This window comes from Crassostrea angulata, chromosome 6 (genome assembly GCF_025612915.1).
Source record: "Crassostrea angulata isolate pt1a10 chromosome 6, ASM2561291v2, whole genome shotgun sequence".
NCBI lineage: Eukaryota > Metazoa > Mollusca > Bivalvia > Ostreida > Ostreidae > Magallana > Magallana angulata.
The window spans coordinates 50533925-50558218 of record NC_069116.1 but is presented as its reverse complement, the minus strand read 5'-3'; the positions used below and the strand labels follow the sequence as shown (position 1 = coordinate 50558218).

General features: G+C 33.6%; 1 protein-coding gene across 1 annotated transcript in view; it reads left to right on the top strand.

Moving 5' to 3' along the window:
- Positions 1–6101: 6101 nt before the first annotated feature.
- LOC128187594 (uncharacterized) overlaps positions 6102–24294 on the top strand; it is a 49498-nt gene continuing 31305 nt past the window's right edge. Inside the window, exons 1-5 of the mRNA XM_052858010.1 lie at positions 6102–6156; positions 6281–6523; positions 7552–7659; positions 20690–20720; positions 23865–23924. Coding sequence (XP_052713970.1) covers positions 6295–6523; positions 7552–7659; positions 20690–20720; positions 23865–23924 — 428 coding nt within the window. The 5' untranslated portion in view covers positions 6102–6156; positions 6281–6294. The remainder of the gene's footprint in view (positions 6157–6280; positions 6524–7551; positions 7660–20689; positions 20721–23864; positions 23925–24294) is intronic.

Here is a 24294-nt window from a genome sequence, read left to right as displayed (position 1 = left end):
AGTAACTAAAATCAAAGATGAAAAAATCGAATTATTCCTGGTACGACTTAACAAAATCCGAATGATTTTAAGTACGACTTAATAAAACCCTTCCTGATTTCAAGAACGACTTAACAAAAAAAATCCGAATGTGTTCAAGTACGACTTAACAATTATTTTTAATACGAGTTACCTTTACTTTGAACATTACGCTATTTTTTAAACCAAGGACGCGGAAACAAAATTTCCGGAAAAATCAATTTTTAAACCCCGATATCTCTTTAATGCATTGTCCGATTTTAAAACGGATTTCAGTGTAAGATTCAGCTTGATAAGTTTTATAAAACACATATTCATTTTTGATTTGATCAGAAAATTCATTTTTTCGAAAAATTTATTTCACTTCCGGTTTCGACCGGAAGTGACGGATTTTTATTTCCAGCCTTATTGCACATGTACATTGCCAAATTCATAAGCACAGAAAATTTCAAGACTTTATCTTAAAGCGTTTTTGAGAAATGTCGCGGACAAAATGACTTTTTTTAAAGTTTAAAAATGACGTAGCGTCAAAACGGAAGTGACGTTGTCATGGAAATTTTAACATCTTTGGGGCATTATAATTACACATAATCCCTGAAAGTTTCCTTTAAATAAGTTGAATACTTTTTGAGTTATGAAGCCGAAAAGGAGTCAGAAAAAAAAGAAAAAGAAAAAAAACTAGAGCAAAGCTCGTTGCAAAGCAACGAGTGGGTCTTCCGTTAATGTCGGAAGTAAAGCTGGAAGTTCCTGTAAGAAGCTGAGCTCTTGAACCAATAACAAGAGTAACTAAAATCAAAGATGAAAAAATCGAATTATTCCTGGTACGACTTAACAAAATCCGAATGATTTTAAGTACGACTTAATAAAACCCTTCCTGATTTCAAGAACGACTTAACAAAAAAAATCCGAATGTGTTCAAGTACGACTTAACAATTATTTTTAATACGAGTTACCTTTACTTTGAACATTACGCTATTTTTTAAACCAAGGACGCGGAAACAAAATTTCCGGAAAAATCAATTTTTAAACCCCGATATCTCTTTAATGCATTGTCCGATTTTAAAACGGATTTCAGTGTAAGATTCAGCTTGATAAGTTTTATAAAACACATATTCATTTTTGATTTGATCAGAAAATTCATTTTTTCGAAAAATTTATTTCACTTCCGGTTTCGACCGGAAGTGACGGATTTTTATTTCCAGCCTTATTGCACATGTACATTGCCAAATTCATAAGCACAGAAAATTTCAAGACTTTATCTTAAAGCGTTTTTGAGAAATGTCGCGGACAAAATGACTTTTTTTAAAGTTTAAAAATGACGTAGCGTCAAAACGGAAGTGACGTTGTCATGGAAATTTTAACATCTTTGGGGCATTATAATTACACATAATCCCTGAAAGTTTCCTTTAAATAAGTTGAATACTTTTTGAGTTATGAAGCCGAAAAGGAGTCAGAAAAAAAAGAAAAAGAAAAAAAATAATAATAAAAAGAAACCGAAGAAAAACAAGAGGGTCTTCCGTTGAAAACGGAAGACCCTAATAATAATAAAAAGAAACCGAAGAAAAACAAGAGGGTCTTCCGTTGAAAACGGAAGACCCTAATAAAAAGAAACCGAAGAATAACAAGAGGGTCTTCCGTTGAAAACGGAAGACCCTAATAAAAAGAAACCGAAGAATAACAAGAGGGTCTTCCGTTGAAAACGGAAGACCCTAATTACCAACAGAATCAGTACAAGGAAATAAACAGTGAAATTGAATAAAGGAATAGTTGTGCCCGCCCCCCCCCCCCCCCCCCCCCCCCGGATTAGGATTTTCAGGATTTTGGAAAGTAACTATGGAGGGTAATCGTGTTCAAAAATCCAGACATGTAAACTTGTAAATCCGAATATGCAATCGTGTTGATGTGTGAGCACAGGGGCATCGTATCCGCTCTACACTCTATGATATATATTATTATATATATGTCATAGAGTGAAGAGCAGATACGATGCCCCTGTGCTTTATTGTTTACATAAGTTAATTAAACCTTCAACTTTGCACAAACTTAATCCGTAGTTTCTGCATTAAAATGTAACTTCAGGCTCGGCTAAAGCACATCTGACATGATACAAATTGACAAATGTAAAGTCTACAAGTTTGTCGAATTTTGAAATGACCTTATATGGTAACTGCCTTGCTGCGGGAAAAAGCATGCCGTAACCGCCGTAATGGACGAAAAATAAACATAATATTCAGCTAAACTGTTGCAATAAGCTTGCAATCGACGACACCTTTTCTATCGAAAACACCGGTATTATTTTTAGAAAAAAAAAATTTGAGGTATGATTGAAACTGGACCAAACAGGAAGCGGTTCATGTAGAACAAAATCGTTGCCGATGTGACGAATGCGCTAATTTCCGTAATATAATTCTCATGGAATTATAAAAGGAAATGCCTAATATCTTATTTCTCTAAACAAAATCTGATATGTAATTTAAACTGGAATATAAGTTAATGCGTACTCTTTTCTAGAAATGAGACGGATCAAGAAATTTCCTAAGGGGGTAAATATCTATTTTGAGCGGCATGGGGTTAGAAGACCGCCGTGAGGTCCCATGTAACTCCATTGCTTCTTAATTCTAAGAATTTTGAGAGATAATATTTAACTGGGTTTCCGATTATTGGAATTGTAAAAATGGCGGGCGGGCGAGTGGCTGTCAAAAAGGTACCCTTATTGTACCGATAACTCCTCGAACAGTTTTCAAGGTAGGAAGTTGTTCTTTTGCAGATCAATTATACATATATCAGAGGTATGCAAATTGCTAGGATTTTGATTTCTGATAATATATGAAAAAATATCAGCTGGTGAACTTAGTCATTTTTGGGCAAAAACATTGCATATAGAGTACTCCATTTCTTTGGATAGGTAGTATTTATCAATTCAGGATTGACAAATGGATTATGGATACTGTTCACACAAAAGAAAACCCGGTTTGCTGTCACATTGACAGCTTTATTCTTGTTATTTTTCTGAATTAGTTAGAATAAACGACCTGCAAAGATTTGGTAATTTTTCGCGGAAAGATTTATGTTACTTTACCTGTATTTATACATGTACTTTCTTTTTGTTGTGTAAGTGAAAGATAAATAATAACACAATCTTCAATAATAATAATAAAAACTAGCGCATATTTTTTGTGCGCCGTAAATTGAAGTTTTACTATGGGAGGCACTGTAGCTCCCAGGTCGTCCATCTGAATTTTTTCAGACCGGGAGCTACAGACCTGCAGCTAGTTCACAAGTGGCTGTAAAGGTGTATTATAAAAGCTCTCCAGAAATTTTTTATCAACCAACTTCACAAAGTGAGTCTGTATTGAACCGACATTCAGGACGTCATACTTACACTGTATATCCCGTAATAATTGCTTGACATAATAAAAAAAAATGCCAATTTTTACCTTCACGATAGGCTTTTTTCCCTATATATTGCCGACAATGCAAAGAAACATTTCTTTAAATAATTTATACACATTTTAATTTCACGACAGTTAACCTTATCTTTGGAATTTTTATTCATTTTTTAAACAGGGTGTCGCTTCTTATGTCTCATATTAATCACAATCTCAAAACCAATGTCTTTAAATAATTTGTTTTTCTTATCGATAACTTTGCAACTCAGCTGGCCGACTCCGTGTAATTTTTCGCGGGGGTGTGTGTGTGTGTGGGGGGGGGGGGGGGGTCTTGTCACAACTTTGTGGTAGCGATAAGGATGCATTTGGAGATATTTTCTTATAATTCAGCCGAGGCCTATACTTTAACAATTTGTTGCATGTACTCTAATAACAGTGGCTTCGGAAGCAACTTGAAAGGTGGGGGGGGGGGGGCCTATAGCAATCATAAAAAATCTTGACACGAATTCCTAAAATCATGAAAATCCTAATCCGTGGTGGTGGTGGGGGGAAGGGGGGGTGCTAGTATATCTACTATGACTCCAATTTTCAATATCACTATTAATATTTCATTCCCTTTAAGGTCTTTTAATGAACAATTTTGTTTGTTGCGAGAAAAAAGTGGGGGGGGGGGGGCTGAACCCTACCTGTTACTATGTCCCTAATGGTTAGGTCTAACTTGGCAAAAAAAAGGGGGGGGGGTGCTAAGCTCCCCCCTAGTCCCCCCCCCCCCCCCAGCCCCCCCCCCCCCCCTCCACCGGTTCCGACGTCTATGAATAAAAATGCGTATATATCTTTATACACGTTTATTCAAACAAAGTCATTAAATGTAATTTTTTTCAGTTCAAATAGGATATCTGAAGCCGATCGAATTGTTTACTCGCATCTTTTATACATTCTCTGGATAAAATGTACACCAATCTGGCAATCTCATGATTTAATTTTCCGATAAATAATACTTTCTGTGAAATGTTGTTATCCAGAGATAATATGATTATAGGCCTACCTAATATTTTTGTGATCGGCTTCGGCCGATCACTACTGTGTCCATATGAGGCATCCGGCAAATGCTTCCACGTGCGCACACATTCCGCTTGCATAAGTAGTTCTTATAAAAACTTGAAGCTTTGGTTTAGTATTAATATAACATTTTACTCAGTTTTATTTCAATTTATTTACCTTAAGAGATGCAAACATAAATAAAATACAGTTCGACCTGTTAATTCAAAAATGCACATTTCGTCTCACGCGTAAGAATTTCGATCGAAAGATTCATTCAGTAATGCAGTTGACCTCGATGAACTGACCTCAATCATAAGAAGATGATCCATGAACTGACCTCGATCTATTGATGTTGCATAATAGTAGCTAGGAAGACGGCTTGATTTATAAACAAGGTTACGTTATAATATAATGCGACCTCAATAGCAAGTTATGATGGCATTCAATGTTTTTCAGTCGCATTAAATTATTTTGATACAACTCTTTCTTTGTATACGTGTTAATGCTCTTTGAAGAGCCCTACTCAGTATTCTGAAGAAGTAGAAGACATATACATTAACATTTAATAATTACGTTAAAAATATAAAAATAGACAAGGAGTTTACGAACGGCTTTCCCCAAATTTATTTCAAAATTAAATTTGTTGACGGTTTGTAATGATGAAATTATGGTGTACAGATTCAAACTATTCTATATTTTGTAAAAATACAGTACTTTTTAAATTATTTTACATCAAACTGATCATGTTGATTGCTTCTAGCTATCTATATATCATTATATTATTGCCGATCATTCCTTTAAAAGGAATACTTGTTTTTATTCCGTCCCTATTCCGGCGATTACGGCATGCCTTTGCCTGTAGCTAGCCGATGTCACTGTTTCTATATATGGTCATGTCAAAATTCGACAACTTGTAGACTTTACATTTTTTAATTTGCAACATGTCAGCCAGAAAACGGAAATACAAATGCAGAGACTGCAGATGGAAAGTGTGTATTATAGTGGCAGGTTACATGTAAATAACCAACAGCATTTAAAAGCTGCGATAAGCATATGTAGGAAAAATTAGATGGAAGGCCTGCGGGGTAACTCTAAAGTGTTTATCCCTGAGTTTTATAGGTTACACGATCAGAATTACACATATTCATACTCAGATTAACACACCAACACGATTACATATTCGGATTAACAAGTTTGCATGTCTGGATTTTTGAACACGATTACCCTTCATAAGTAACCTCTTTCCTTATTTTTTTTTGGATGAGTCCCCCCCCCCCCCCACCCCACTTTCAAAAACGATGCTACGTGGCTACGTGCCTGTATTTTGACCACTCGATTACCTTGCCAGTCTTTTCTACACAATATGCATTATGACACATCAAAAAAGCCCGGCTTTCAGTACTTTGATTTTGCTCGAATTCTTATCACTGATTAGGTGTTTTTTTTTTGGGGGGGGGGGTTGTTTTTGTTTTGTTTTTTTTGTGAAAATGAAAGACTGTCAACTTTTAACCTTAAATGTTTAAAGAGCAATGATAAGTGACTGTTTCAAATATCAAGGGTATGAGTAGGTTCGGCTTCATATTACACGAATGAGACTACAATTATTAGCCGATGTCCTTCCAAGGCTTCCGTACTATAGATCTATATATAGAGTACACCGTCGACCGAAAGCGTCTGTGGGACTGGAAGAAAAAGAAAGTAGGCCTACGTAAGTTTGTGAAATAAAAAACAAATGTATAACAGTTATCACGTAACTTCACGATTTGAACAGTATCTTTGATTTGATAAAAAATTTGACATAGGCCTAGTGAATTCGATTCCTTTTTGCGCAGGTGACTCATTCCAAATGGCGACTTTCCGTCTCGTATTTATTTCTATTTTGATGCTGAGTACCGGCTGGGCAGCTCAGAACTTTTTGCCCGTCTCAGTGTGTCCGAGGGACAAGAATACCTGGAAATTTGAATCTGACAGAAAAAACTGCCAGGGTGATACGCCAGATTACTTGTGTGCAGCAATAGAAAACCAAGTGGGAAATTTTGGAGAAATCTGCACTAAATTTGGGTTGACTCCAGACTGTAAGTAATGAACCAATTAACGTAGGCTATATAATACCATAGTGTTCTGTACTTGCATTGTTTGAAAGATTCTTCAGTTTATATATATATATATATATACGTACTGGGTGCATCCAGAGACATAATTAAGGTGTCGTTGACTGATGCAGCGCATGAGGATCGATGCAAATGATGCAATGTCGCAGATAAAGTAGGTCAGATTGCTTAGAAATATCTAGGGCATGAGGCTGCTATTAAATTGAGCAGTGTTGAGCACCAGTTATATAGGTCGTTTTTAGGATCTTTCATGATTTGCGATGATATGCTTATAATAATTTTATCAGGTTGCGAGTTGGATAAAAAGCATATAATTACCATTGCAAATCATAAGAGGTTCTTTTAGTCCCTGAAAACGTTTAATCTGGTACAGTACCAGTAGTTGTTAATTTATAAGACAAGCCTTTAATCTGCATAACATGGTTGGTAGACCTGTGTTGATCTGTACTTGTGTATTGAAAGCGAATTCTGCTTTGACAAACGTATATGAAAGCTCTCTATAGAATTTGATTTTGTGGGGCGAGAAATGCATATTACTACATGTATATAAAGTGCTTTCCAGGGATTATTTTTCCTCATGTTCCCACTTTTTACCCAGGGAAATTGACGGGAATAAAAAAAAATTTTTAATCATGCTTATGGAGATTTATAAAAATTAGAAGTTTTTGGAAAAACTAGCAAGCATGAGGGTTTTTTCAGAATTACTTTGTGATATATGAAGTGAGAAAGGGGGGTTTTTGAAATGGAAGTCTTATATTTTTTTGATCCTATTTGAAATGATAATAAAATGCAGTCCAGTGAGTAAAATGCAATTTGGACACAAAGGTTTATATATGAGTATAGGAATCTGGGACAGACTATAGTGCTAAAAGTCAGACATGATAGTCTAGCTGTGACCAAAAAAATTACATTTTACATCATTGAATCTGCATACACTGTACATCATGCTGATAGAAACTATTCATGTATTAATGACTGTACTTTTTTCACAGACAAATGTGCGGTGTTGAATGAACAGACGCATAATCTGGACTCTGTGGATTGTAAGGCTCCCTCTGGATGTCCATCACAACCATATATTCCCTCTGTTTTGTGGCAATGTAAGTTTGATTTCATGGAAAAAGCATAGGTTAATATTCATGGATGGATATAAAAACAATTATAAAAACATTCATGGAATGATTCTTAAAATTTCATAAATACTATACTGTTCAAGGGGCATGGTCATGATTTTAGTCAAATTCAATTTTAATATTTTTATTATTTACAATGCTTTAGGAATGTATTTTTAATGTTCAAGTGAAAATTGAGAGTCAGTTGTAGAGTTATGAGCAAGATACAAAGCTTACAACTCTTTGTCATGTAAACAAGGCTTGTGCCCTGTTTTTGTTTACATAGGTTTTATATATCAGTAAAAATCTTTTTCAAGCAGATTGTGTCTATCTTCTTAATACATTTTAAGCATAAATAAAAAGTTTCTAACGTTTAACACATTTATTTTAGGTCTAAAACTGGACTTTTCGGTTTAACATTCAACATGTAAACAAAAGTTTTGTTTACATAGCAAAGAATTGTATGCTCTGTAACTCGCTTAAAACTCAACAAATGATACTCAAATTTTGGTTGCCTATTAAAAATGCTTTGATGAAACATTGCAGTCATTAAAATCGGAAAAATAATTTTTGACCAAAATCATGACCATGCCCCTTTAAGCTTGAGTGCTTTACATATCTGTATATTAGATGTACATGTATCATGTATATAAGCCTGCCTAGCTTTAGTGAGATTATTAAAATCATGTGCATCATTCTACATCTTAAAACATCTAGACTCAACTACACAAACACTATATCAGCAGTGCTATATTTCCTCATTAGGAAATATAAAAATTCTAGCTGTCTCACAGGAAACACTTGTACAATGACTTATGAGAAAGACCAAGCTGCCTTTATATAATTACTCTCCTCTCACAATGTTAAGTTTTAAGCTGCTTGGTCCAATTACATGTTGAGGCGGGGATGATTGTATTACGACTTTGACATCACTATTAATAGAATCTAAATATGGGTAATATTCTGGAAAATCACAAAAAAACTTATTGATTATGCAGGTGTAAATAGGCAAATGTCTATAACTTTCTATGATAATTGGTTTGTATGGAAAATTATTTGATGCTGTTACTGTAATAGCCAAAAAACGGATTATGCAGCTTTACAAAAAGGATATATCGAATTTCACTGATTTAAGAACAGATTTCTAGATTGGCCTTTTCTGTTCAATATGTGTGATATACATACAATACATGTGGAAACAGATATAACCAGACAGAGTCTAGTATATATTCAGACTAAACTAATTTTGTTTTTTTTTGTATATTTATTTTATTGCAACTCGACCATTCATGCAACATTTCAGATCTCAGGAGGAGGATACTACGTCCCTTGACATGTGCCCATGCTAAGTCTTGAATAAACTTCCAATCTTTTAAAGATAAATAACTAATTATATGCTGTTGTTCCTCATTGGTAGAGGCACACAATGATTAGGTAGCTAGGGACATTTTTCTAATAAGTGAAATTGAGGACAGGGTCACTCTGCAAAGAGATGACCCCTGGAATAGGATGAAACCTCTAGCCTGAACTTGTCCCCTTTCAGCTTGTCTGTAGCACCCATTTCAAATTCATCTCATTTTGACACCTTTTAAATATACCATCTGCACCATCTCAGTAAAGTCCACTGATGCATTTTCAGTCGGTGGTAATGTCAACACTAAGGTACATAAGCTCTGACCCTATTTTCATTTAGCAACATGGGATCCTTTGCATAAAAGATCATCATATGATCACACTTGTGTTAAAAATTTGTGGTTTGATGTTGATTTGTTTCCTGCAAAATGCATCTGTATTGAAAAACAATGAAAATGAAAGAATGAAACTTCCCTGTTTTGGAAAGGATATACATCAAACAATTTCAATTCTTTCCTTTAAATGATAATTACAGACCCTGAAACGTACTACTACACCACACGCTCGCTGCACGCTTGCTACATGCTCGCTAAACTGTTCACACGAAACGCTGAACGGTTTACACGAAACGCTGCACGCTTTGCCTGAAACGTTAAACGATTTACACGAAACGCTGAACGGTTTACACGAAACTATTCTCGCACGAAACGATTTGCTCGCTTTTCACACGCTTTGGACACGCTTTTATCCTGATCGATTCGGGTCCTCTCGGATTTTTACCTTGAATCTGTTAGTAAGAATTAATTTTAAGAAAACAAAATAATAGAAATACTGATATTAGAAACATATACGTACATAGGTATTGAATTGATTAATTAAATTAATTTGGTACTTTTATTTAAAGCAAAAAATTATTTATTCACAGATTTAGCAAAAAATACTACTTCTATAAAAATATTTTTATTGCTCAAAAGAAATATCCATGATTCTTATTAATGCCGTAAATAATACAAATTCCATAAAGTTAAAAGTTATCGTAACACAATATTCAATACCAAAAATAAAATCCGTATGATTACAAACTGAAATCGTTTTTTCAGTATTCGGCGGGATTTGTTTTTTCTTCTCACATTAGTATTCTTATTGGTTTCAGAGAATACGATGTAAAAATACAGTAAATAAACCTGTAATTATTTACATTGATAATTTTGAAAGTTATGTAAAATAAGATTAGTCACATAAGTTAGAAAAATGCTATAAAACAACCGATTATTTTTTTTATTATGTCGTATCATTCGCGTAAATAAATGTTCCGTACATAAAATCACAGAAAAAAATCAATCGATTAAACAATAAAGAAAGTTGTCATTATTATTTCGGATTTCGGAAAGAACAAAAAATAAAACTGATTTAAATTTTTGTCTTAATATTCTTATACATAACCGGCACCCCGCAAAACGGCGTACAATATATCTATCATAATCTATTTGAATTAAGTACCATGCATATAGACTCCCATAATAATCAGTAGCATGTGTACATTTTAGAAAAATTTCAGTGTGTTAATTACTTGTTGTTTTCCGTTATCAGTGTTAAAATAATTAAAATAATAACTTGAAAATATATTTTCAATCGGGATTCAGAAGAATTTACTTCCTGCATTTCATAAAAATGAACAGTATATTTTCTTTCTATCTTTACATTTAACTTTGTTCAAATTAATGTTAAATAATCTATCATATCAATTGTGTGCATCATCAAATACTGATTCCGATTACCTTGAAGTCATTAAATTTCTATTGGCTATTGACAAAAAAAGACACGCGTGACCATCCAATGAAAACGAATACACAGAGTTTGATTGACAGGTTCAGCCAGGTGCAGGTCTTACACGATGTCCGAGGTTATGTGTGCTGGTTGTAAACAGCCGAATAGTCTCAGTGACTAGTCTTCTTTCAATACGCGTACTTTTCTTTTGTTTGTTTAGAATTAATTCAATTTTGTAAAAAGATAAGTACATGTATATCATTTCTTATAGATTTTTTTCACGAGAATATCTACTAAGGAGTTTTGCCAATCACAAACAGTTTTAAGTAATGTTTAACATGAGCGCTATTTTGAAACAATTAAATTGTCAGAGAGTTCCGAATGAAATCTGATGAACGTTTCACACGGTTCTCGCACGCTTTGCCGGAAACGATTTACATGCTTTGCCCGAAACGCTGCACGCTTTGCCCGAAACGCTAAACGGTTTACACGAAACGCTTCACAATTCACACGAAACGCTAAACGGTTTACACGAAACGCTAAACGGTTTACACGAAACGTTTCTCGCACGAAAGTCGCACGCTTTTTTGGTGTTGTAGTACGTTTCAGGGTCTGTAATATAGGGCCCCACTATGTGGATGCCCTATAGTGATCAGTCTGTCCGTCCATCAGTCCATCCATCTTTTCATCTGTCTGTGCATCTGTCCATCCGGATTCATTGTCCAAAGCATATCTTGGCTCATACTTCACCCACAGAGTGCCTTTGGGTAAAGGGTTTATAGTGACCTGTAGTGTTTCTAGGTCTAATGTTAACGTCATAGCAAACTTATATATAAAATCCTTGCTGGGGTATATCTCTCCCCTTGGTCCAATCTGGCTCGACTTACTTCACTCACAGAGTGTCTATGGTCATGGAGTGTGCAATGCCCTTAAACAAAGTTTGTAGGCCAATTTAAGGGTCATATCGGATAACACAAAAATCCTTTTTCAGAGCATATATACTTTCCACTAAACCCTATTTGGCTTATGCTTCATATAAATAGAGCTTTTGAGTAAAGGGTGTGTAGTGACATTGAACCAATTTTCAAGGTCAGATGTCATAGCAGAATTGTATGAAAAATCCTTGTCCAGAGCACATCTTCTCTCCCTTTGCTCTAATCTGGCACATACTTCACCCACTTGGTGTCTTTGATCAAAGGGTATGCAGTAAACCAAGTCAATGTGAAGGTCAAAGCCTCTTAATAATCAGTTTTAGGCCATGAATTTTTCCCCATTTTCTTAATCTTGCTCAGATTGAGCAAAAATGCCTGCATGTAAGGGGTAATGAAATTGAATTCGAAGTTCTTTGCCAGTTGGAAAATTTTTAAGTTATGGGTCAAGGTCAAAACAAAATTCTCTGAAATTCTTTTCATCCCATTGTCCATTGTTTAAGCATGGTTCTTTGAGATGGTCACCATCTCAATGTAGTCTAGTTCAAATTTGACACTAGGTTGCATTTAAAACTGCAAATCCTCTTTTCTGACATTTGTCAAGCACTCTGATCATAAAATGTCACAATAAATCTTTATACACTCTGCAAGTATACATGTAGAACTATTTTGCTTATAAAGGCTGTGCAACTTTGTTGTCGTACTGATTCTAAAAATTGTTAGAGGGATAAACCCATATACATTCGCACTTGTTTTAAGAGGCCACTTGAGGGACAATTACAAACTGGCCGCTTAAGACAGGTGGCCTCTTATTACAAGTTTCAAATTAAGGAAGAAAAACCACAGAGTATTTTCATTTTGGCTCTATTGCACAGATTTATTTATAGCATCTGTAATGGCGGCGTACACGCAGATGGTTAATGCACAGCCCAGATTGCTGAATAGACAGTTTATATTAATTTTAAATGGCCGTTTTAAATCAATTTATTTATCAAGGGATTAACATCTTCGCTAGCCAAGGGTTTTCTGTCCACTTTGCTCCCCTTAAACTCTTGGCGGATTTCATGACAAAAACTCGGTGATGTGGTGGCGCTATCTAGCGAGCAACTTGTGTTGCGCCCCTTGCATATTTACATTTTAATAGAATTCAACAACAGGTTATATACACATTACGGCATTAATACAACTTGAAAACGTGTTCACTACCGAATATTGGAACATAATTAACGATGCTATTAAATACGAATTAGGTTATAATCTAGGGAAAGCACAGAATGTTTTATTCATAGTGTTTTGTAAGGACCTGTACCAGGAGTAAAAAAGTCGCCGATTTATATGAAAGCTTTCATGCCATAAAATCAGGTATCATTGTCGTGAACATTGCGGACCAAAAAATTAAATAAAACAGAGCTCACTGAATTTTTAAAAGCAATAACCATAAGCAGGAACATATAATTATACTAATGGGATAGGCGACTTCTACATTCGCCATGTTTACTTCCCATGCTATCACGCGAGCCTTGACAAGTTTGTAGAACTATGGTCAATCCCAGTAAAATATATAAGGTTTTAAAGCGATCTGGTTAGACCATGGCCTCTTAAACCAAGGGCAGGCACTGTACTCCAGAACTTGTGTCTCAACTTGTTAAAAGCACCAAATGTTTTACCAAAGATCACACACGTGTTTTCTTTTAAATTTATATTTACAAGCACTGCGATTGGATCAGCTACTCCCAGCTGCAGCCAATCATAAAACTGAGTTTTTGTAATGAAATCCGCAAAGATGGGGATTAAGAGCAAAACATTTTCTGCTAAATAAGCCCAAATAATAATTTTCAAGTGATTCAATGCGGTAAAGAAACAGAAGTAGCATTTCCGTACAAAGGCTATGTACTGAACTACGATAATCAATGTTTTTCCTCTTAAAAAAGTATCAAAATTCCATTAGGATGTATAATAAGCACCCCTTTAATTTAATTCTCAAAGAATATTTCTAGAAAAGAAAGGTGCGTATTTCCGGCTAATTGCTGTACAGTACATGATAGGCTGTTGAGCACAAGACTGGCCATTTAATAACTTTGTAATGAAGTATATAAGTACGTGTATAGTCTGTCCCAAGTTATTGCTTCCATCACTTTTTGATTATTTTTAATAAAAATACACATACCTGTGAAAGAAATGCTGTTGAAATCGATAAAAGGGAAATATCCAAGATATCTTCATCAACAAATTGTCATTTTCACATTGTGTGCTTCTTTGTCTCTGTCGTATATCGTTCGCATATTAATTACTAATAATTATCAAATAATTTCCCGCGGAGACGTATCTCTCTTTACAGCTGCCCCCCCCCCCCCCCCCCCCCCTGCAAGTGATTTGGGAAGTCGGTGTATTTTACAAGCTGATAAGAGTGTCGCGCGTGAATTGAATATAGATAGAATTGACAAAAAATCTTTTATGTGATGCAAACAATAGCCATAATATATATCTTTAAAACTGGTACCATATAACTGAACTTGAGTTCTATGCAAATTCAAAATAAATAGCAAAATTAAGTTCATGTGTTTATTGTGTCCATATTCTTAACGAGAGAGAGAGAGAGAGAGAGAGAGAGAGAGAGAGAGAGAGAGAGAGATTCTGTTGAGAAAAAAGAAGTATACGAATTAAACTTCACAAACACAGTATATCAGTCATAAAATCATACATTACAAACAGTGTATGATACTTCATTGTCAAGTATGCTTCCTTTCTCTTTGCTAGAAATCAAATCATCACAAACAGTGTAGAATACTTCATTGATAGGCATGCTTCCTTTCTCTTTACTTGAAATAAAACATCACAAACAGTGTAGAATACTTTATTGTTAAGCATACTTCTGTTCTCCCAACTTGAAATGAAAACTACCGTAATCCGGTGAATATAATACGCAGTAGTGTACAATACGCACCCCCCACTTTGGGCCTGAAAATGGTGAAAAAAAGCTTGTTGGGATGTATAATACGCATCAAAAAAATGGACCAAACGGTAATCCTGAGTATCAACAAAGCAGTTATAATTTGTATGCACGCTCAACTTCGTCGCGGGAATACGCTACCGGAAATATGAAATACACAATATTTTCTTAGATACAGATTTATTGTAACTAATACATCGCGGTAATATCTTTAATTCATAATCAATGTTTTAAATAGACCTAGTATTAAATATTCTACCGTAAATAAAATGAACTACTTTTAACAAGCGTTATATAATTGTTTAGTCATTACAATCTTTGTGAAGTGAAAAAAGGACGATGTACAGGTATGGAGATAACGGACCTAATTAAATTCTTAAATGATTCCGATCAAAGTGATCAATTAGAGGCCTGGAACATAATAAAATATATGCACAAATAGTTGTGTATAGTACACATAGCCTAACGGGGGGTGTCTGAGATACCCAAGGTGTCAAGCGTTAGCGCTGGGGGAGCACAACTGTTTCAATGGCTTTAATTAACTGAATAGGTTATAGAATTATTTATATTCATAATTATTCGCAACAAATTAATTAACATTACATGAAAATGGTTAAAAATGAGCCAAATGATGTGTAAGCTGTTTTCAAAGATCGGTTACAAACATAGCACGCAAGTCCGCATTCTATTAATAACAGCTGTAATGGCGGCGTACACGGAGATAAAGAATAGGCAGTTCAAATAAATTTTTAAAGGCCATTTTGAAACAGTTTATTTATTAATAGACTTAAAGTGTACATTTTCTTTAATTACATGCTATAACAATGATTTCCTAAAGGTTAAATAATAATATATATGTGATAATGAAGGAATGTTACGATGTATAGCGGGGTATCGGTCCTGTCTGTGAACAGCATAGGTAATACGGCAGTATGATACCCCGTCCTTCAGCTAGGGAAAAAATATGTCCAAATCCTATAGGGATGTATTATACGCACCCCTTTCTCACGGTAAAAAATGCTGGGAAAAAAGTGCGTATTATATTCACCGGATTACGGTATTAGAACGAGACTTTTTTCCCTTATCTTGGAAGGAACACCTGGTGCACCTCGCGCATTGATTTGATTAACATTCTCTCTCTCTCATAAAGATCATAATAAGAGAATATCTGGATTGACACTCATTAATCAAGAAACCCCTTCTGCAAGATAGAAAAGGGGGGGGGGGGTGTTGTACAGTTAGACAAAGAAGTTTGCAATTTAGAGGCTATCTTTTGTCTTGAACAGGTGTGGAAACCTCTAGGATATGCCGTTTTCTACCTTGGGTTTGCAAATCATCATACACAGGAAATAATATTGTCTTAAACTAAATATACACAAGAAAAGAAATGTGTACATAAATAGTTTGCATTGCATTTTTTTGAGTTCGAGTTGTATGCATTTAATAATAACATGAACAGTATGTTTCCCATGTTGTTTTGTGATGCAAAATAATTTCCTCCTTCCTTTTTTTGCAAAGAATAAACACCTTTAAGAAGTTAAATATAACAAGCTTATAAGGTTAAAATAAGAGAACGACACTAATTATTTTAATAATATCTACCTAACTCTGATGTCAACCTGAAAAATATCCTCGCGACCTTAAATTGCCATAATACTAAACCACTTCACGAATATTCCAACATGATAAGCGGTAAGCGCGCTGTTTTTCCTTAAATAAAAGAAAATGTTCATTAGTTTAATTTCCTCCGAAATGATGCCTCCGTCTATCAGCACTTTCAGTACTTTAATTCATATTAGTGGATGAACAGAGTTTGAACTCAAAGGTATTCATGATTATCGAAATATCAAGTGAAAAGTGGTGGAAGCAAAAACTTGGGACAGAGTATAGATATATAAACAACACAAAACAAGTGTTATAATCCCTGCATACTTCAAATTATACACTCAATTATTTGTCATTAACTCATTATCAGCTGTCGAAGTTTTGGCTTCATCCGATACGGGTCACATGAGTCAAAAGTCATGTGACAATATAATGACAAAATAGCCGTTGAAAACAGGCATGTTGAAACCACGGGACCTAAAAACAGTGGCCGCTGGCTGCGTTAGACAGGTGGCCGCTTAAATCAGTTAAAATATAGTGAAACCTAAACTGGCAGGATTGAAACTGGCCGCTCATGGCAAGTGGCCGCTTATTTAAGGTGGCCGTAACAGCAGGTGCGACTGTACTTTTTTCGGGGTATTTAATACTATTAATTCCTTTTTTTACACGAGTACTTATATACGCGATTCCGCCATTTTGTATCAAATCGCGAGAATATAAAATTGCGATCACCAGTTTTTGTTAAAATTTCCTTTAGTTTTAAACTGTTTAAAAAATAAAAGCGAGATTTTAAAATTGGCGAGGGTTGCCTCTCGCGATTTTATGCGGAAATTAATTCCTTGCGTTTAATAAGGAATTTACAGTATGAATATCAAATGTAATAAGATAATGTGCTGCATAAATATCTTGAAACAGCTAGAGAACAGTTTTAATGTATACAAATATAAAGATAAGTTGATAACCAGTATAGATAAAACATAGTGCACCCAAAAAACTAAAAAATTATCAAGGTGAATTTTTTCTTTAAGTTTCTATTGTATGTATTATCTTCATAATGTATTCCATGTACTTTATCAAAATTTCATTTGCAAAAACACTATGAAATCTGATGTTATAAGTTCATTCCAAATACATAAGAGTATTGACTTCAAGTCAAGAACTACAGCTTTTTTTAAAGTAAAGTCAACATTGCATTATAGGATTGATAAAATGATAATTATTTTTTATGTATAATATACAGATATGATAGATAAATATTAATTAAAATACATTGTAGCATAATGAATAAATGAGCATTTTTTAAAAATAGGCATGTTTGAGAATTACCCATACAACCCACAGTGCACATGGTATCTTCAGTAACATGTCTCCAGGTGTTTGTTAAACCATATGTGTATAAACACACACCCTCTCTTTTTCTCATGAGATGGCTGGAAAATAAACTTACTTTACATGAGATGATGAGACTTTAATATGGTACATTTAATAAAATTAATTATTGATTGAATCTATTAAATATGTAAAGTCTATCTCAAACCAAACTAAGTAAACAAATTACAGAGTAAAAATATTGGGTTTCAAGAAGGTTGTGTGTAGATATACTGGTGTGATATATATAAGGATCTCTCAAGATTTGCGATGATTTTTATCCAACGAGTTGTGTGTTTTCTATCCCCGAGCCTTGGTGAGGGGATAGGAATTGCACAAAGAGTTGGATAAAAATCATATAACATCGCAAATCATGAGAGATTCTTTTTATCACATGTTTTACCATCAGTTAAAACTCAATCTTTTGTTAAAACTTGATCTTTCTGTAAACATTAAAATTGTGAGCCGCACAACACATTCACTACAAGACGTGAACAACTTAACGCATGAAAAAAGTTCTTTGAAGATTAACAAACAAACATTTCATTTTCTGGTATATTTTTATCAATTTACAATAAAAAAACCCATAAAACTGAAACAGCATTAAATGCTGCATATTTATTAATCTACGCTTTTCAACTGAATTATTTTGTGACATTCATTCTACATCAACAATCTGCCTATAAAGCTACGTAATGTTTAATTATGATGTCAAGTGGCCTAAGAACACACAGTGGAATATCAAAAATTTATCCCATGAGTGATATCCACCCTATATTGAGATAAACAAGTGATATATATATATATATATATATATATATATATATCTCACAACCTTTTAGTTAATAAATTTAGGTCAGTATGTAATCATCAACATAGATGTTGGTTCACTCTGAACCAGACAGACAAATTTAAAATGCAACTATATACAAGGGTTGTTAGAAAAGTTTGCGGACAAGTTTGATTGTGAGCGGACTATTTGCCTGATACCAGCGAAACTTTTCATATTCAATCTTGACGTATTTTCCAAGAAATATATATTTTTTTATTTTAAATGAACCTTTAAAATATACGTCAGATTGATTATTTTGATAAGATATGCTTCACAGAGCAATTTGGCAGTGTTTAATTGTTTTATATATTTTGAACGCATTTTACCCTATTAAGAAAATGTACAGTTTAAGCGCATAAGAATAAACAATATTTCATATGAGATTACAATAAGTTATGAAGGTCATTTTGAAGGTTATTTTATGAAATAAAAAGAAAAAATATCACTGTGTGACTGCATCTGTTTTTGAAAATATTAGCCTGAGAAGCAAGAAATTATTTTTTTAGCCTAAACACGTTTTTCATTTTGAGCTTCATTTCATTCATGGAACAACTGCTGCTATGCCTTTCAATCGACTTGTTATGGTTTTAAAACCCTTTTTTATTACATTATCCCCAAAATTTGAACTTCAAGAGGAATAAGTAGCTGTAATTAAACATGCATGGTTTTGGGATCCATATTTTAAGGGAAATAAATGGAAGATAAATATTGCATTGAATGATGCAATATTTGTAACATTTATTTACTAAATCAACAATACCAGCAAATCCTAGACAAACTGCATGGCAGTGACATCAAGGCATACATCACAACATTAAATATACTAATCTCAACAAAAATATTGCTCGTTTATTACAAGTGAATTGTATGGTGGTACATGTACTTGTTCTCAGCATAATTGGCATACAGAGTGACAATTAAAAACACAAATTTCAAGTTGAATTTTTGAAGTATTTATTGATCAATAATATACATGCATATCCAGCTAGTTAATAATTACACATATCTTCCAGCTGTCAACCTATTCACGATTAGGCTATGCATTAGGTTTGAAGAAGAAAAATGTTCAGCAAGTCTGACTCGATCAAGTCAGTAAATACTGGCTTTTGACAGACTGTTGTTCAGCTTGCTTTTCTGTTGTATTAATACTGTGATTTTTTTCATTAGCTCATCTAAGCAGAAGACTCATACTAATAAAAATTTGTCAGCTCTCTTCTTTCCTTGCATTGTTTCCATTGTTTCTATTGTCCTTATTGTTTACTTGATTCATGTTTTTATCTTCTTCTTTGTAAAGAGTGGGCCTTTTTCAATCAAACTTTGAATAAAGTTATCATAAGCTTGAGTGAACTTGGAGAATAAAGACATTTGTTCAAATAAAGTGCTACACCCTCTTGGAATGAGAAATACACATATACTTTTTAACAAGACAATGAACAATTGTCCACTTCACTGTAGAATTTCAATTATATCAAAGAGAAAAGAATCATTTTGAGGATTTAATTCATTCATACTGTAATTTTCAGACATGAGACTGCAGATATGGGGGCAATATATTGACAAAATGGTTGCTATATAGGAAAATTATTTTCACAAAATTAATGGACTCTGTGTCAAACAGGAATAAATACTAGTAATCATGATAAAAATCTGTAAAATGTTCTTCCAATGAATACAATATATAGAAGTATGCAAACTTTGAGATAATGGATACATTGAAGTCTATACAAACCATGATCAACCTCTGAATTATTAATGGGGCTGTATCTACTGCGTTGCTGTGAGAGTTTAGGTATATAATTTTCAACAAAGATGTTGTTAAGCATGTTCATCTAGATTGTTCAATACTGATTAGGATTTCTTTCAAAATAGCTCATTCATCGCCTGTATAAAATTGAAAAAGGTGATAATTAAGATAAAATGAATCAAATATATGCAGATAAAAGATCCTGACATTATTATATTTCCCTCAAGGCTAATTTAAGCTCATCTGAGTCACTCTGGTGACCTTTTGCCATTGAACTTTATCCATTGTCTCGCCAAATGAGTAATATGTTAAGGTTTTCTAGGAAAAATTTCACATTTTCGATCAGATCAACTCCTCCTCCAAAATTATTGAGCCAGGAGTTTTAAAGGAAATGACTAAAGCTCAGAAATTGGTTTTTTTTTGTGCTTAATTATATATTTAGTACCATATTTTTTTATATCTCTTTTTAGATCAAATTTGTTATGAAGACTTTTATGGAACGTAAGTAGATGATATTTGTTCACTTTTCATTTAGATATAAATTTTATTCAATGTTTAAATCCATATTTGAGCCTAATAATCATGTATAATTGTAAAGTTTGTAAGGTCTTTCATATTAACCTTAGAAATATACCGTAATGTATCGTGTATAAAACGCACTCGTGTATAATACGCACCCCCCAAAGTTGACCAAAAAATGGCGAAAAAACAGCAGGTCCTTTGATAACAAGCACCCAAAAAATGATGAAATCAAGGGCCGCAATTTCCCCCCAAAATATCGATGTTTCATGATAATTTTATAATCAATGCGCACTTTCTTTAATTTTGTGATCGGAACATAGCACAGCGATGAAAATCGACGGTCGCCATTTTTCCAAATAACTATCGATGTTAAATGATAATTTTATAACCCAAGCGCAATTACTGCAATTTCGTGATCGGAACATGGCCCAAGCGATATTAGAGTCAAAGGTCTTACAATTTTACTTAAAAAGGACGGCATAATTTACATGGGCGGTATCATTCTTCGTAAAGAGTTTCTTATACAACAGCGGAGAAATTGAAGATCATCATACGTAGAGAAGAACGGCAACCGAGCTTAGTGCTTAACAGTAATAATGTTTGCAGTTATAAACCAAAACAACATCATAAGAAATTATTTGATTGATTAAATATAGTCTGTGCAAACTCATTGATTGTTGTTAAATAAACATTGTGAAGAAACGTATGTATGTCGTATATCGTCATTATCAAATGATCGATGTATTTTTAGCAGTCTATGTAAAGCAATAACATTTAACTGCATAACTGGAAACGAAGTAATTAAGTTTAATAAAATCAGAATAATTGCTTATCTTCATACACTTGAAAACACCCTGTGTATTAAGTCCGACACAAGACAGGTGCATGCTTCTGACACCGGAAATTGTTAAACAAACATTGACCACGCGCCGAGTCAACAGGTGGCTGCTTACATAATGGCGAATACACTGGCGATATTTTAACTTGTTTGATGCAAGAAATAGTGTTGAGAGAGGATAAATATTTCAATACATGGAAATAAAACTAAGCATAAGGTATTTCTGATGCAGTAAATTTAGTATATACTGAAACAACTTGCATAACACGCTACTACTCCCGTGGTATCAAGAATCGCAGCTTGAAAAAATGGGTTAAAATTTTAGTCCTATGTACAACAAGCATCCCCCACTTTTGATCAAATTTTTGCTGAAAAAAAGTGTGTGTTATACACGCGACATTACGGTTATCTAACTAAACGTTATTTAGACTTTACTTTAGACAGAAAATGGTAATCTGTAATGAGTATCTTAATCCGGCCATTTTATCAATTGCTTGTTGCTATCAATAAGCTCATGTCTAATTGAAAGTCATGGTTTGTTTATTTAGTTGCTATTACTGGGTACAGTAAAACTCGTTTAGTATGAAGATGGATATAGCAAATTTTTGGATAAAGCTAAGTTTTTATGAGTCCCAATTAAAATTCTTAACAAATCTTTGAAAAACTTTACAGTTATAACGAATTTTGATATAATAAATTTACAGATATAGCGAACAGATTTTGAGTCATGTAGGGGTGAATAATAACGAAATTTAACATTTTTATAACAAATTTCTTTAAACTTTAAACAAGTTTGCACTACCATCTAACAAAATAGTTTGAATGAAGTAATTTTCATATAATTTTTTCAATTCACAACCCGATTATTAAAGGTATATGTGGTGTATTTGGAGTAGAATTTTTGAATGAGTTTTAGTAAAAATATACATCATGCTTCTTATAATAAGACGTTTCACAAACTGACTAGGCCCATAAAACATGTTCTTTCTTTAGTTATTTGTCTCTAAACTTTCCTACACGTTTGAGGAATATTAATGTGATCGGCCATTTGTAACGCCATTGCGCATGAGTGCGAGAAAACCTACTATTGGAAGACACGATGTAGAAAGATATTTTGCTAATTGCTTATTATGTGTAATAAATATGAAACACTATTTTAGCATCAACGACATGGTAAAATGAGTTAATACCCCCTCTCCCTGAGGAATGCATGTACTGAGCGTGTTTATTTATTCTTTATTCAAAAATTTCTCTCAACGAAAATCCACTTTTGGTTCATAACTTAAAGTAAAGAAATGGAACACATGGAGCACATACGAACCTGACAAGCAAAACCCCTACAACTTCATGGTAAAAACTTAAGTTAAATTCGGCTTTAATTCCCATTCCATCAATCTACATGGTCTCCGATGACAATCTTCCCTATGTTCCTATCCTTGTCAGTCTGTCTCTTTTTTCTTTCTTGGCCAAAGCTGTCAAACTTAACGGTATTATGGGTATATCTATCTTTCTCGTCGTCGCCATTGTTGTTTTAATAGACTGAGCGTGGTATCACGTGGCCGATTTAAGGCGGGGTTTATTCAAATGCTCTTTTATCGTGGACTCGAAAATGATTATAAAAAAATATTTATTAATTTCTATATCTTTTTAACCCGATTGATATAAACTGCGTAATTTATTCTGAAGATAAATCTTTATATAACATATTTAAATAAATAAATCAAACAAATATTTCATGGCATGAAAAAATACGCCACATATACCTTTAAAGGTATTAAAGTAATGAATTTTTATTTTAAGCCTCAGTTAAAATTGGCAAAAAATATAGTTTGGTAAAAGAAAACATGTATAAAGTGAATTCGCTTATAGATATTATTACAAATTCCTTATACGGATATAATAAATTACGGATATGACAAAGCAATTTCATTGGTTCCTAGGACTTTGCTATAACTGAGTTTTACTGTATACCAAATTTAGTCAAATTGTAGAAAATCATAATTCAGAATTTATTGTTCATACATAATTTCTCACCTTTGATTTTCATGGATTAAAGAATCGAGTTTTTTATATTATTTTTGCACGTAGAATATATTTTGTTTGAATGATAAAGTTTGTCATCATTGTGTTATTAAACATGTTAAATGACCATTTCCAATTCTTCAGTGTGTTTTAGTTCTGACTTTAAAAAAATCAAACAACTCTGAGCAAAAGCATTTATGATATAGAGTTAATAGAGTAAAAGTTGACAATAAGCGAGTGTCTGTGGTATCTTTATTTTTCAGAACTACAAGCCTAGCACCAACCACTACCCAAGACATCACCAGTGCCACAACTAACTCTGGGTAGGAAATCATTTTATTAAAAAAAACAACTCCATATAATTATTATGGGTATTTTATACCCCTATCCAAAGAGGGGGTATACTGTTTTACCCTTGTGTGTCTGTCTGTCTGTCCAAAACAAAATTTTCTGTCGCATTTTTCTCAGCAACTATTCATTGGAGGTACTAACAATTTTAACACACTCTATTTTGTATCAATTAATTTGATGTTAACTTCCTGTTAAATAATGACTTTGTTTATTTTTTACGGCGGCGTGGAAGGGCCAGATAAAAAATAAAAATTCTTATTTGTTCGGACAAATAAGTTATTTGTTCGGACGAATTACGATTTGTCCGGACGAATTAGGATTTGTTCGGACGAATAAGTTATT